The sequence below is a fragment of the Telopea speciosissima genome, chromosome 10 (genome assembly GCF_018873765.1).
Source record: "Telopea speciosissima isolate NSW1024214 ecotype Mountain lineage chromosome 10, Tspe_v1, whole genome shotgun sequence".
NCBI classification, from domain to species: Eukaryota; Viridiplantae; Streptophyta; class Magnoliopsida; order Proteales; family Proteaceae; genus Telopea; species Telopea speciosissima.
In genome coordinates, this window is record NC_057925.1 from 21800284 (window position 1) to 21814431 (window position 14148).

A 14148-nucleotide genomic window follows, 5' to 3' on the forward strand; every position below is an offset into this window, starting at 1 on the left:
GTTGTTCCCTTACATAGCTATGTCTTAAACTGATATTCTTTGACTTTCCATTGTAAACTTTGTTATAAGCCCGTGATAATGCTGCTTTATTATCACAAGATATTAATATAGCAGACATTGGCTTAGGCCATAGAGGAATCTCCGTTAATAGATCCCTAAGCCATTCTGCTTCCTTTACTGCCATTGCTAAAGCAATAAATTCAGACTCCATGGTTGAGTGTGAAACCACAATTTGTTTCTTGGATCCCTAGGAGATTAAACCTCCATCAAAGGTAAATATCCAACGACTTGTTGACTTTGTTTCATTAGATCCTATAATCCAATTTGCATCTGTGTATCCTTCTAGCACTGTGGGAAAATCCTTATAACTTAATGTATAGTTCATTGTACCCTTTAAGTACTTAAGTACTCTAGAAACTGCATTCTAATGAATTTGTCCAGGGTTATGAGTAAATCTACTCAAAACACCAACTGCAAAATCTATATCAGGACGAGTGCACTGCATGACATATATTAAGCTACCAATGATACTAGAGTATTCTAATTGAGATTCACATTTCCCTTCATTAGAAGTCAATCTACAGAATGATCATATGGGGTAGCAACTGGTGTACAATCCTCATGATTGAATTTCTTTAAAATATTTTTTATGTAATGAGACTGTGATAAAGAAATACAATCAGAGGATCTAACAATTTTGATTTTCAAAATTACATTTGCTTCACCCATATCTTTCATATCAAAACATGAAGATAGACAAACCTTTGTCTCTAATACAATGCTTGAATTAGTACCAAAGATTAACATATCATCAACATACATATTATAATACCATGTCCATTTTTGAATTTAGAATAAATACATTTATTAGGTTCATTTATTCTAAATCCATATGCTGCAACCTTTTAGTCAAATTTTTCATGCCATTGCTTAGGAGCTTGTTTTAGACCATATAAAGATTTGACTAGTTTACAAACTTTATTTTCTTGGCCTTTCAAAACAAACCCTTCAGGTTGTTGCATGTAAACTTCTTCTTCTAAAACTCCATTTAGAAAAGTAGTTTTAACATCTATTTGGTGTATAACAAGTTTATTAATTGATGCTAAAACAATTAATAATCTAATTGTACTTATTCTAGCAACTGGAGCATAAGTATCGAAATGATCAATACCTTCTTTTTGCTTAAAACCCTTGATTACAAGCCTAGCTTTAAACTTATCAATGGTTCCATCAGCTTTAGGTTTTCACTTAAAGATCCATTTACAACTAATAGGTTTAAATCCGGGAGGTAAATCTATTAAAACCCATGTTTTATTTCCCGTGATGGAATCCATTTCATCATTTATAGCCTCTTGCCAAAAAGCAGAATCTTGAGGATTCATGGCTTCTCGAAAAGTTAATGGATCATGTTCAACATTATATACACAAGAATTTGTAACTTCATTTCTATTTCCTTCTACCAAGAATTGATAGAAATCTGGACCAAAGGATTTTTCTACTCTAACTCTTTTACTTCTTATTGGTTTAACACTCTCATTATTTCTAGAGTTTGATTGAACAGTTTCTTGATCCTCTTTGTTTGTGTCTTTATTATTCCGTTTCCTAGAGAATGAATCCTCAAAGAACTCAATATCTCTAGATTCCAAAATTGTATTTTGCTTAACGGTCTCCGTAGATTCCATCGTTAGAAATCTATAGGCTTTGCTATATTGGGCATAGCCAATGAAAGTACATTCAATTGCCTTCTCAACTAATTTAGGTCTTTTAGGATCAGTTAATCTTACTAAGGCTCTACATCCCCATACTTTTAACAAGAGAAGGTTTTCTCTTCATCCAATGTTCATAGGGAGTGATATTAGTCTTTTTATGGGGTTTACGATTGAGTATATGACAAACAGTCATTAATACTTCACCTCATAAATTCTTATGTAAGTCAGAAGTAAGTAAAAGGGTATTCACCATTTCTGTTAGAGTCCTATTTTTCCTTTCTGCTACACCATTTTGTTGAGGACTATAGGGTAGCGTTGTTTGATGGATAATTCCATAAACTGCATAAAAATCATCAGTAGAGAAATATTCCCTCCCTCTATCAGTTCGTAAGATTTTAATCTTATGATCTAATTGATTTTTCACTTCCGCTTTGTAGATTTTGAATTTCTCCAAAGCCTCATCTTTAGTCTTTAATAGGTATATATATGTATATTTTAAACAATCATCTATAAAAGTGAAGAAATATCTTTTACCAGCTCTAGTTAAAATACCTTCTAACTCACACAAGTCAGAATGTACTAATTTTAAGAGTTGTGTATTTCTTTCTACTTTTTTAAAAGATTTCTTAGCAATCTTAGATTTGATGCATACAAAACATTTGTCTTGACTAGAAGAAGTGCATTCCAGTATTAAATCTAATTTACCATATTTCTCATGCACTTATAATTAACATGCCCAAGTTTAGAATGCCAAGTATCAAAAGTAGAAACAATGTAAGTAGAAGATAGATTTTCATTAATCATATTAAATTTATACATGCCATTCGATGCATAACCTTTCCCAACGTAAATTCCCCCTTTGGACACTATGATGTTACCTGACTCAAATAGGATTTTAAATCCATGTTTGTCAAGCAAGCTTACAGAATTTAGATTCTTCCTAATAGCAGAAACATGAAGTACATCATTCAAAGTATGCTTCTTTCCGGATATGAGATTCAGAACCACTGTGCATTTTCCTATGACCTTAGCAGTTGAAGAATTTCCATAAAGAGATCTTATCCATCTGCTATAGGTTCAGAAACTTTGAACAAGTTTTTGTTCTTGACAATGTGTTTGGTTGCACCAGAATCGATCCACCATTTCTCATCATCACCAACTGTATATACTTCAGATATCATAGCAGCCTAATCATCATTGTCAACCATGTTGGTTTGGTCCTTTTATTGCTTCTCCTTGAGATAAACTCTACACTATTTCTTGAGATGACCGGCTTTTCCGCTTTTCCAGCATGCCACTTTAGGTTTAGTAAAATTACCCTTCTTATTATTCGAAACAGTTCTTTTCCCATCATACTTTCTCTTTTTGTCCTTAGAAGATGCATTTTCTATAACATGAGCCTTTGGAGATTTTTCCTCCAATTCAAGTTTGTCCAGTTTGCGAGAATTCTCTTCAACTTGGATATACTTTTTCAACTCTTGCATAGTCATTGCATCTTTCTTTTATTTCAACTCTTTCCGACAATCTTTCCAAGCAAGAGGTAATTTAGAAATAATTGTAGATACTTGGAAAAATTCGTCAAGAGAATGGCCCTCAGAGATTATTTGATTTATGAGAACTTGTAACTCATAAGTTTGTGAAATAATAGACTTATCTCCTAACATTTTGTAATCGAATAACTTACTCAGAAGAAACTTCTTGTTGCCAGCATCTTCAATTTTGTACTTATCGAAATCCTCCCATAGTTCCTTTGATGTGCTTTCTACAAATTTGGGCTTGTACACATCATAGAGTGAGTTCGACAAGCCATTGAGAATGTAATCTTTGCACATGAAATCATCTTGCTTCCACTTCTGGCGTTGCTTGATTTGAATCAGTGTTTCTCCACTTGAAGGTTCTCCATCAGTGTTTGTCGGTGCTATTGGCTTCTCTTCATTCATAATATGAGCAATCTTCAAAGCAGTAAGAAAAAAATACATCTTCCCTTTCCAACGCTTGAAGAATGATCCATCAAACTTGTCCAGTTTGCTAATCTCGTTGCCAGGTATCTTCATGACTGTTGTCTCCTCCATTGATCAATACTGTGTTAAGATTGTTAGTAATCTGATATAAAAAAGGAGAGGACGGAGAGATAGCTTGAGTCGAACGAGGGCGTTCTGTCCATAAGACAGTATTTGCACCCTATTCTTGCACCGGGTTGCAGCAAATCTACCTCCCAAGGTAAATCAGGCTTGACTGATTACTGAGTTGCAGAGACAGTAATCACTTGAAACTATTAGAGAATTGTTATGCTTGAATGACTGAACTCGTGAGCTATATATGGACTTGGACATGCCTGTTCGTATGGTTACAACCATTGGGCTCATAAGGCTGTTCAGATGGGTCATGACCATTGGGCTCTCATGGCTGTACGGATGGGCTACAGCTAGTGGGCTCAACGTTTGTGCCAAGGGTTGCGCCCCCTTTGATCAGACACCGATTCAACGGTCGAATCCGAACCATAGCACTTGTTCACTGACCGTCGATCCAGAAAAGATTAAGGCGCCTCATTGCGATGATGCGCACGTGCGAAGTGCAAAGTGTGCCATTAAAGCGCCACATTGCGCCTAACGCACACGCACGCGCACGCGTACGCGCTCGGACGGTTACCGTCCTTGCAAGTGTATCATAGAATCTCTTTATGATCTCTTCTAAACATAACATGTGATAATAGATCACAAGCACATATAAGCCAAAAGAACTCCTTCAATCTTCACAACCAATGTGGGACTAAAGTCCCACACCAAAAGTTTTGAAAATTCCAACACTTATACTCGGTTCCATTGTCACTTCTCAAAATTTTGAGAGTAGCCTGGAATTGAGTTTGGATCATTTTATGAAAATGCTGAATTCATGCAAAAACCTGATTTTTGGTGCGCATAAGATACACCCATGTATTTCTAGAATGACAGTCAATAAAGGAGACAAACCAACGATGACCAGAAAGAGAAGTTTTACGATTGGGCCCCCAAACATCAGAATGCACCAAATGAAAACAAGAAGAACTCCTTTTATTTGATAGAGAATAAGTGGAATGTGTCTGTTTTGTCAGAACACAAGCCTCACAAAAAAAATTATCCTTATTACATTTGATGACCAAAGTAGGAAATAAATATGCTAAAATTCCTAATGGAGGGTGACCTAATCTAGAGTGCCATTAGTAAAGGTCAGAAGAAACCAAGGAGTTCTGGTGTAGCGGAGAAGGTAATGGTGGTGGAGAGAGACGACCATCATCAAGCAGGTACAATCCACCGTGCACTTTACCCAATCCAATCGTCTTCCCAGATGCTAGATCTTGAAAAACACAATGGGAAGGAAAAAATGTTACTTTGCAATTAAGATCATGAGTAATACTACTAATGGAAAGAAGGTTAATAGTAAAATTAGGAATGTGCAAAATAAAAGACAAAGGAAGAGAGGAAGTGCAGTTGATGATTCATTTCTCAGATATGGAAGAAAGGGGGAACCATCAGCTTCTTTGACCTTGTCTTTCCCAGAAGCAGGAGAATATCGATGGAATAGGCTAGAGGAACCGGTCATGTGATCTGTAGCTCCAAAATCTATGATCCAAGGATGGGAAGCTACAAAAGCACAATGACTACCAAATGAAATACCTGATGGGATAAAGTTTGAACTTGAAGGAGCAGAAGAGTTGGCAGTAGCTGTAGTAGAGGCAGCAACAACGGAAGACCTGAGCACATGTAAGAATGCCTGTAGATCATCCTGGGATAGACCAATGTCAGTAACCAGGGCTGTAGTAACAGATTCAGAGTGGTTTGCCTTATTTTTTGTCTTCTTCTTTGCAGCTCGTTTGGCCTCAAAATCAGATGGTTTCCCATGAAGCTTCCAACATTTCTCCTTGTTGTGGTAAGGCTTGTGACAATGCTCACAAGTAACAGTCCCTTTAGTAGAATCACCAAGAGAAACATGTCCAACCGGTGCAGGAGTAGCTTGGGCAGCAGTCTAGAGGGCTGATTTGTCAATAACAGGAGGGTGGAGCATAACAGCCCTACGGTTCTCTTCTAAGGAGACTAAAGCATAGGATTGTTCAAGTGTGGGAAAAGGGGAATGACCCAACACTTGAACACGAATCTGGTCGTACTTTATGTTCAAACTAGCCAAAAAAAGTAAAAAACAGAAGCCCTGGTTTTGTCCAGATGCTTCTTGTATGCAGTAATATCGGCAGCTATAGTGGGGTGATAATCAGAAAAATGGTCCAATTGCTGCCAGAGAGTGCGCAAGGTAGCATAGTACTTGGATACAAATAACTCCCCATGAGTAGCATGATTGGCCTTTTTCCGGAGTGCATACACCTGTTCATCATTACCGAGCTGTCCATATGTTTCCTTGCAAGCAAACCAGATTTGATGGGCTGTATCAAGGAGAAGGAAACCACTTGCAAGTTTTGATTGCATTGAGCCAATCAAATAAGACATGAGAATGCCATTATTGGCGATCCACATGTTTAGGAAAGGGCCAGGTGCAATTGGCATAGTAGTAGTGCCATCAATATGGCCAGTAAGCCCATGGCCAGCAATGGCAAAGTATGCCGAGCGAGACCAGATCAGATAATTGCTCCCATCCAGTTTGATAGGATTAGGGAGAAGGTCACAATTGTCATTCCTACCAAGCCCATCAGCAGCAAAAGTGCCAGTAGAGACATCAGAGTCACGCATAATGCAGCAGAGAAACCCAAATCGTAGAGAAAGGCTGGAGTGAGAAGAAACCCAAGAATTCGTTCTAGTTAGGGGCTGAAAATTGGAGGAGAATCCTCTTTCAATGGGAGAATATATGTCCCCAAAAATCAGCAGCAACAGACAAGGAAAACCCCTAGATCAATATTGTCAGGGTTTTGAAAAAAACCCTGTTTTGCTGAAATCGATGTAGGGGAGAATGGGCCAAAAACTGAATTGTCGAAGCTGAAATTGAAGTCGAGTGTGCCTTTATGAGTAGGGAACCACCCTTCAAAAAATTAGACCCAATAGAAATCAGCAACTCCTAGATTTATAGTTGTCAGGGTTTTATCAAAACCCTGTGTTTGTGAAAAATAAAACGATCTTAGGAGGTCTTCAATACAACTGGAGATGGGAATTTATTCAGAAAAGAGATCCTGCTGCAGTTCTTGGTCTTCAATGAGGAAGATTGGTTCCTTGTAGTAGAGATGGAAGCAATCCCCAAAAAAATTTGAAGCTCCAATTATCGCATGCAGGTAGCTTGTCCCTATCGATAAAAAATCTGTAGCATGGAATGAGGTAATGGAGGGCTGCAACTGGATCTGTAGATCACCTCATCAGTGTTGCACTAGTAGGAGAAAGAGGACAAGAAGATAAAGGCAGAAGAAGAAGGGAAGAAAAAACGAGAGTGAGGGAGGGGAAGAAGAAATCAAGATTGGAGGAAGGGAAGTTCTCTAATTCACAACCTGCTCTGATACCATGTTAACAGATTAGAATTAGAGAATGATAATGCTTGGATGATTAAGACTGACCCCAAGCCTTTATTTATAATAATGAAGTAGAGATTATAAGGACAAAACTGCCCCTAACATAGCCGACATAGGCTGTACATAACATAAAGCATAAATAATGAAAGGGAAAAGTCCAGAATACCCCCATGGTATTCTGGCCCATACAATCCAACATGGACTATTGCTCTCTCCAGTGGTAGTTCTCTCTTCTTCTTTTCCCTTTCTTTTATTCTCGGCTGTTGGTACGGTTTATCTGATTCTGGTAATGTGAGATTATGTACGCTTAATTATGGGTTATCAAGATTAAGGAATGGTGTCTTTGGTTCCAAATCTTTATTAATTGATTTGTCGAAATTGCTTATCGAGATGAATCAGAGAATCTAGAGGTCCTTTTTATTACGTAGAAATTCATAGTTATATTAAAGGTGGGGTATTGGGGTGGGAAGTTGCTAATAAGTAGATCTTTTGAGTTCTGATATGTACCAGAAGAGACATATGGGATGGTACCTCCTTCCTTATGTATGTTTCATGTGCAAAAGGAACGGTGAGTTTCACCTGAATGGTTGTTTCCTGTTGTTTTTCTGGTGATGTCGTCCACTTTTTCATGTAAGATTGGTGGTTTCTTTACCTCAAATGGCTAACTATTGATTAACTAAATACTATCACTCAAAATGTTCTGTTTCCAGTTAGTTGCAGCTTGAAAATCTTATCTAGCAGTCAAAAACTTTCTATTTCTTTTCATCTCCCTCTATTGATAAGATGTAATTCAATAATTTGACGATTGTTTGTTTCTTCATTTCACTTGTTTAGAATTATCTTTTTTGTGGAGAATTGTTGTCTACTATCACATGGTACCCCCCCCCCCCCCCATAACTAAGAGACAGAGTTGGATGCTTGTAGGTTGACGTTGCAATTGTTGAAGTGGGTCTTGGAGGGAAGCGGGACTCAACAAACGTGGTATATATATCTTTTCCTTTGTGATCAATTAGGTTGATGATTGTGATTTTATTTTCCCTTTGTAGCAAAATATGGGTTTTTAAACATTTGTGACACAACAGTTCAAGAGTTTTTTTGATATTCTCTTTTAACTATTTTCAATAGACTAGAAATTGCAAAAGTTTGAATTCCATTGTCATGGAATTGGGTGGTAAAACTGTACAGATCAAAGAACCTCTTGTTTGTGGCATATCTTCGTTGGGGATGGATCATGTTGAAGTTTTGGGTACGTCTCATTTCGTTTCCCAAAATTCTCATCCTTAACAAGTACTCTCATTATGCTTCTTAATTGATGATGGAACATCACCTTGGTGGTATATTGGTATGTCATTGGGGTGGTTCATTTCTTTGTATTCATTGGATGTCATGGTTCTAAGCCCCCCTTGAATTTCTGCTGCTTTAATTTTCTTTGACTCCATGATGGAACCTTCACATTGCATGCAAGAAAGCTTGATACAAAATGGATATTGAGAGTACTAAAATGTAGATTTTGGTGTTGGGTTGTAATGTATCATTTATTTATTTATGATCAGATATTACAAAGTTTGCTAGAAAACCTATCATTGTGGGCTCAACATCAAAATCTATTGGGGTGAACTTAATCCTTAGTATGAGTTCCACTTTTAAACATTGTGGGGTCTTATTGATTAACAAACTTGTGGAGACATGTTTATATCAAAAGAAAATCAGAATTTTCTGAAAATTTTGGGAACTAAAACCAAACAACTTTTGGCCATGCTAGAAAGTTAGTTTTGAGAAAGTGCCACTCTTTCACCGGACAAAACCTGTTAAGAGTGTTTTTTCTCATGAAAATAAGCTTTCTTGGTCAATTCTCTTGCTAATCAAATGGATCTAATAAGTTGGGTTTTATAAACTTACTACCCAGAAAATGTGGAAGAGTAGTTTGACTTTCCATGCATTTCACTGGGTTATTTAATGAAACTAGAAAATCTACATGCAGGAAATACACTTGCAGCCATTGCATCACACAAGGCCGGAATTTTCAAGGTATGAAGCTTGTTATTGTAACTTCTAAACTATCACAAGTACCGTTTTTTTTTTTTAGTGATGAAGCATTTATTACAGTAATGCTTTCTTGATTATCCGACTAGGCATTCTTCATTTTCAAGTTTTTCTGAAATGGATTGATGTCTAACCTGCTCCTGAAGCCTCAAATTCCTGCATTCACGGTACCCCAACCTCCAGAAGCAATGGCTGTTCTTCAGGAAAAGGCCTCCGAATTGATGGTAACTGCAACTACTTTAGTACCTCTAGGAAAAGTATACAACTTCCCAGCATGAATATCTTCCTTATACTTTTTGAGTATGGACATGTGTAGGTAAAAAAAGTGAAGTTGTTTGCAATGACCTGATCAAACTATTCATAACTGAGATGGCAATGAAATGTAGTGTTATATATTGATAATTGATATACATTGTTGTAGCCCTTAACAGCTCGAGCTTTTGGGATAAGTGGTTGTAACATGGAATCATAGCTAGGAGGTCGGATGTTCGATCCTTGGTAAGTGCGAGGGGTTTGTTATGTGTTGTTGTGCCCCTACACTTTGTGCTCACTTGGTGCCACGAGTGGAACTGTGTGTGTGTGGGCCTGCACGAGCCTAGGGGTGTTGTGTGTTGATATACATTGTTGTGGCCAAGGTTTACAGTATCCTTCCGTATCCGCCGTCCACCGATACTAACTGATACGTATTGTATCTTTAAGGTACCGGTACAATACCTAAAAAAAGTGGTATTAGTACATGTAAGAAACCTCATCCTGTATATATAATCAATTGAATGACCTTATGTCGTCGCACTTTATTCTCCTTTTCATACATCAAGTATTTTACATATTATTTATTTACAATTATGCTTCAAAACTGTATTTTGCATATATCCTAAGTACTTCCATATGTTTCTTGACCATTTCCAAACATATCTAGCGTATCTTGCATCTCTCCAATACGATATGATACGTCTCTTAAAATCGCCCTTCCGATATGATATCTGATACCGATACTTTAAACCTTGGTTGTGGCCCTTAACAGCTCGATCTTTTGGGATAAAAGGTTGTAACATGGTATCAGAGCCAGGAGGTTGGGTGTTCGATCCCTGGTAAGTGTGAGGGGTTTGTAATATGTGTTGTTGTTGTGCCTCCTTGGTGCCATGTCATGGTGTCACATTCAGAGTCGTGTGTGTGATCCTGCACGCGTGCCGGGCATAGTTGTCAAGGCGTCGCCTAGGCGTCCAGGCGCCTTTGTCACGCCTTGATTTCTGGTGTCGCCTTGGTCGCCTAGGCAATGCCTTATCGCCTTGTTGGTGTCGCTTTGGTTTTTAGCCCCCTCGATCGCCTTGGTTCACGTAGACGCCTTGACAACTATGGCGCCGGGGGGGGGGGGGAGGTTGTGTTGATATATATTGTTTTGATCTTACTGAACAGCTTGAGCTTCTGGGATAAGTGGTTGTAACTGAAGTAATTTAATTGTATGCTTGTACCCTAATGTGCACACAGCATTCCCAATATTGGTGGAACCATTACTGCACTTTACCGTACTGTACAACATATGGTGCAATATCCCCAACTCTCAAAATACTACATAGAAGATAGAATTATTGGACAAATCAAAGCTACCAGCTGTATTATGTTCTTTGTGGTACTGATGCATATTTACCAAAGCTGATCCTGGATGTGCAAAGTACTGCAGTTACAGCATATAGTAGTACCATGTATAATACTTCCAAACTTGTAGGTTGTAAAGATAATCCTCAATGTCCAACTTCACTGTCTAAAACCAAACATGGGTATGAGCCTTCATAACCAGAAGGTTGGTCATTGGTAGCATAACCAAGTAGCTGTCTGTAGATGAATCACTTATTAGTGTGCTATATACTCATATGAAGCATTTGAACATGACTTTGTGAAGATTCATGGTGCACATACACTGCCTTGGACCAACCCAAACCCAGTTGGGTATCCTGATGGTGATGAACTGGGTCCAATTTTGGTCATTGGTCTAGTAGGATTTTAGGAAGTTTATTTTATTTGGGAACAAGGTTTTAAGTATCTTAACATAGCCACCGATACTAACCGATAGATATCTTGTTTTTAGGGTATCGATACGATATGGCACCGATATGATAGTTAAAAAGTATCAACTGTATAGGGTCAATACGTGACCCGATATGGTTAATGCTCTCCGATACGATACGATACGTCGCTTAAAATCATCTTTCCAATACGATGACCGATACCGATACTTTAAATCTTGTTTGAGAAAGTATTATGTAATATCTTAATTTGGGTAGGATACATAGGACTAGTTTTAGCAAGTTTTAAATTGTTAGGAGTCCTAGTTTAGTTGTTTCCTTATTGAAGTCTGTTTCTTCTATTATTTATATTCTTGAAATCAACGTATTGAGTAGATTGAATAGAATGGAATAGTTATGGTTTGAATAGCCTGTGTGGCTGTGCGTGAGCACTCTTCTCCCCCCTCTCCCCCCTTCTTATGCGATTTCCCCTCTCCCCTGCAACTCTGGTTCTTCCCAGTTTCCCCCTTCTTCCCGACCGGCCCTCCACCAATTCATCAAACAGAGAAGATTCAGTTTAACTAGCACCGTAATGACTCTTGGAAGATGCATCACCATAAGGACCATCTGTAGATAAATTCCCAATGCCATAGATGTCAAATTCTTGCTTCTGTGGTTTTTATTGTCAAAAATCCTGGCCGAACTATGAGCCTTCAAGTTGCTCCCTTCTTCATCAACAGCTGGTGCCTTTCTTGTTGGTATATTTGGTGTTGCAGTTGTTCTTAGTCACAGTCTTCATCTTGTGCTGAATGATCATAGCCTTGTTCCTCAATCAATTGGCTAAGGGGCTTAAATATATCACCACCACAGGCATCGATTTATTCATTTAACAATGAAGTTTGTTAGATCCACATATTGCTAACCATGTTGCTTTGTCCAAGAAAGTTATTGCTCACATTCTCCATCCGTTTACTCCATTAATTACATTAATTACATATGATTTAGGCAACAGGGAAGTATCAGATTTCTGTAGGACCTATGGTTGGTGGGGATCTGCGTAGACAAAAGTCCATTTCATATTGTTTTACCATCATGATCTATTGAGTAATATTTGCCAACAAACCTGCTTATGAATCTAAGAGAGTATACATGTGTGAGGCATCAGTATTTTGACTAAAGTAAAATCCCATTGAGGATTGGGTATGGCATCTAAACACTTTTTATCTGGAAAATTCCTAACTCTTGTCGAAGATATGCAATACTGACCAGAAAGGTTTTATTTTCTTATAAAAAACTCTTGAAATATTCCACATCTTTCAAGATACAATGTCTTCAAGTGGGAGATTACCCAGATTTGATCAACATGTGTGTTGTGCCTCCGAAAAAGCATAAGAATCAAGCGATCTCTCCTTACTTTTGCAGGATGTGAATGATCAGGAGGAATTAGTGGATAAGGTCTTTCCTTAAGGTGACTGACTTGTAATTCTTGTACATTTATATTTCGGGCATTCTACAAAATTCATACCTGTAGATTAGTATGAAATCGCTGCATCCATCCTTCAGTGAGTACATGCCCAATAATTGCCCCAACACTGTCCTCCAATATGTTGAACCATCTATGTGGGAATCTAGAATGTTGGGACTTGAAGGAGTTTTTTAGTGATTATGTGGGGCTTTCCCCTCCATCCCCCCTCTTGGGCCCTTGCTCTACTACAGGACTAAAGTTCCTGGGTTTTGGCAAAGTGATGGTAGGTCATTCCAATACTGGTATTGTTTATTTCCATGGCTGAATGCTGCCTAGGGAAATTGTCCCGCTTTATCAGAGAGGTCCATGAATTAGTATTGAATGCAATATCTTATTCCTCTGAATCCCTAGGTTGTCCAATAATTTGGCAACGGTCGATGAATTAATATTGAATGCAACATCTCATTCCTCTGAATCCCTAGGTTGGCCAATAAATTGCCAACCAAATTCGCAAACAATGCAATTTTGAGTTACGTTTTAGTAATTCTATCCTTATATAGCTTGTTAAGGATCTGTGGTTGTGGACCTTGGAGGGATTATAATTAAAGCTGCCTTTCTATATTCTTTTTTATTATAGTTGTTTTTTTTTCCCTAGGGAAGGGGGATAAGAGAGGGATCAGGAGGCTCGAAACCGAGACCTCCTGGAGGGAGCTGGGCTCTACCGCACCAAACTCCACCAACTGCACTAAGTAGTTGTCCTCAAAATTTAGGCGTTAAGGAAAGAAACTTCACACACTAAGGCCTCGCTTCACCATAACCCGGCTCGGCGTTTGCGTGTGTGAAAACAAACCCAAACCCCCCCCCCCCCTGAGACAAGAGAGCATAGTGAGTCTCTCTGTATTCTTTGTATCTCTAGAGCTTTGCAATGTTAAGGTTTTTAGATTGGAAAACGGAAGTTCTGTTAAGCTTGTGCATCTGGTTAGAGCTTATGTTGGGATGGTGCTAACATCTAATCTTGGGCAGGTAGGATGTATGAGACCTATATATTCAAGAAGATTAATTTCGAATTGATCCAGACATATTCATCCTTTTTATTTTATTTTTTTTGAAATACCCCGTTCTTGGATTAATTTCACTTGCTTACTTAAATGAAGAGAATATCCCCCCCCCCCCCCTCAAAACAACAAAAATTTCTGGTTTCATCCAAATGATCAAATTATGCTTTAATAAAAGAGTTGATAACATCATAATAGACAAAGTCCAACTTGATATTTCAAGAATCATTTTCTTCTTGTCCACATTCAATCCACTGCTATCTGCATTTTCCATTTAACCAAATAAATATCATCTAGGCAATTTGTTGGCAAGAAGGGCATATCTTAGCTCATCTGCAGAATATTGTTAATTCTTGACAGAACATTTATGAGTACTTTCTGCTATTCTAACTTT

General features: G+C 38.0%; 1 protein-coding gene across 1 annotated transcript in view; it reads left to right on the forward strand.

Moving 5' to 3' along the window:
• Nucleotides 1–14148, forward strand: part of LOC122642817 (folylpolyglutamate synthase-like) — a 72861-nt gene that overhangs the window by 44409 nt on the left and 14304 nt on the right. The window contains exons 8-11 of the mRNA XM_043836417.1: nt 8113–8169; nt 8374–8434; nt 9170–9216; nt 9378–9455. Of these exons, the coding sequence (XP_043692352.1) occupies nt 8113–8169; nt 8374–8434; nt 9170–9216; nt 9378–9455 (243 nt within the window). The remainder of the gene's footprint in view (nt 1–8112; nt 8170–8373; nt 8435–9169; nt 9217–9377; nt 9456–14148) is intronic.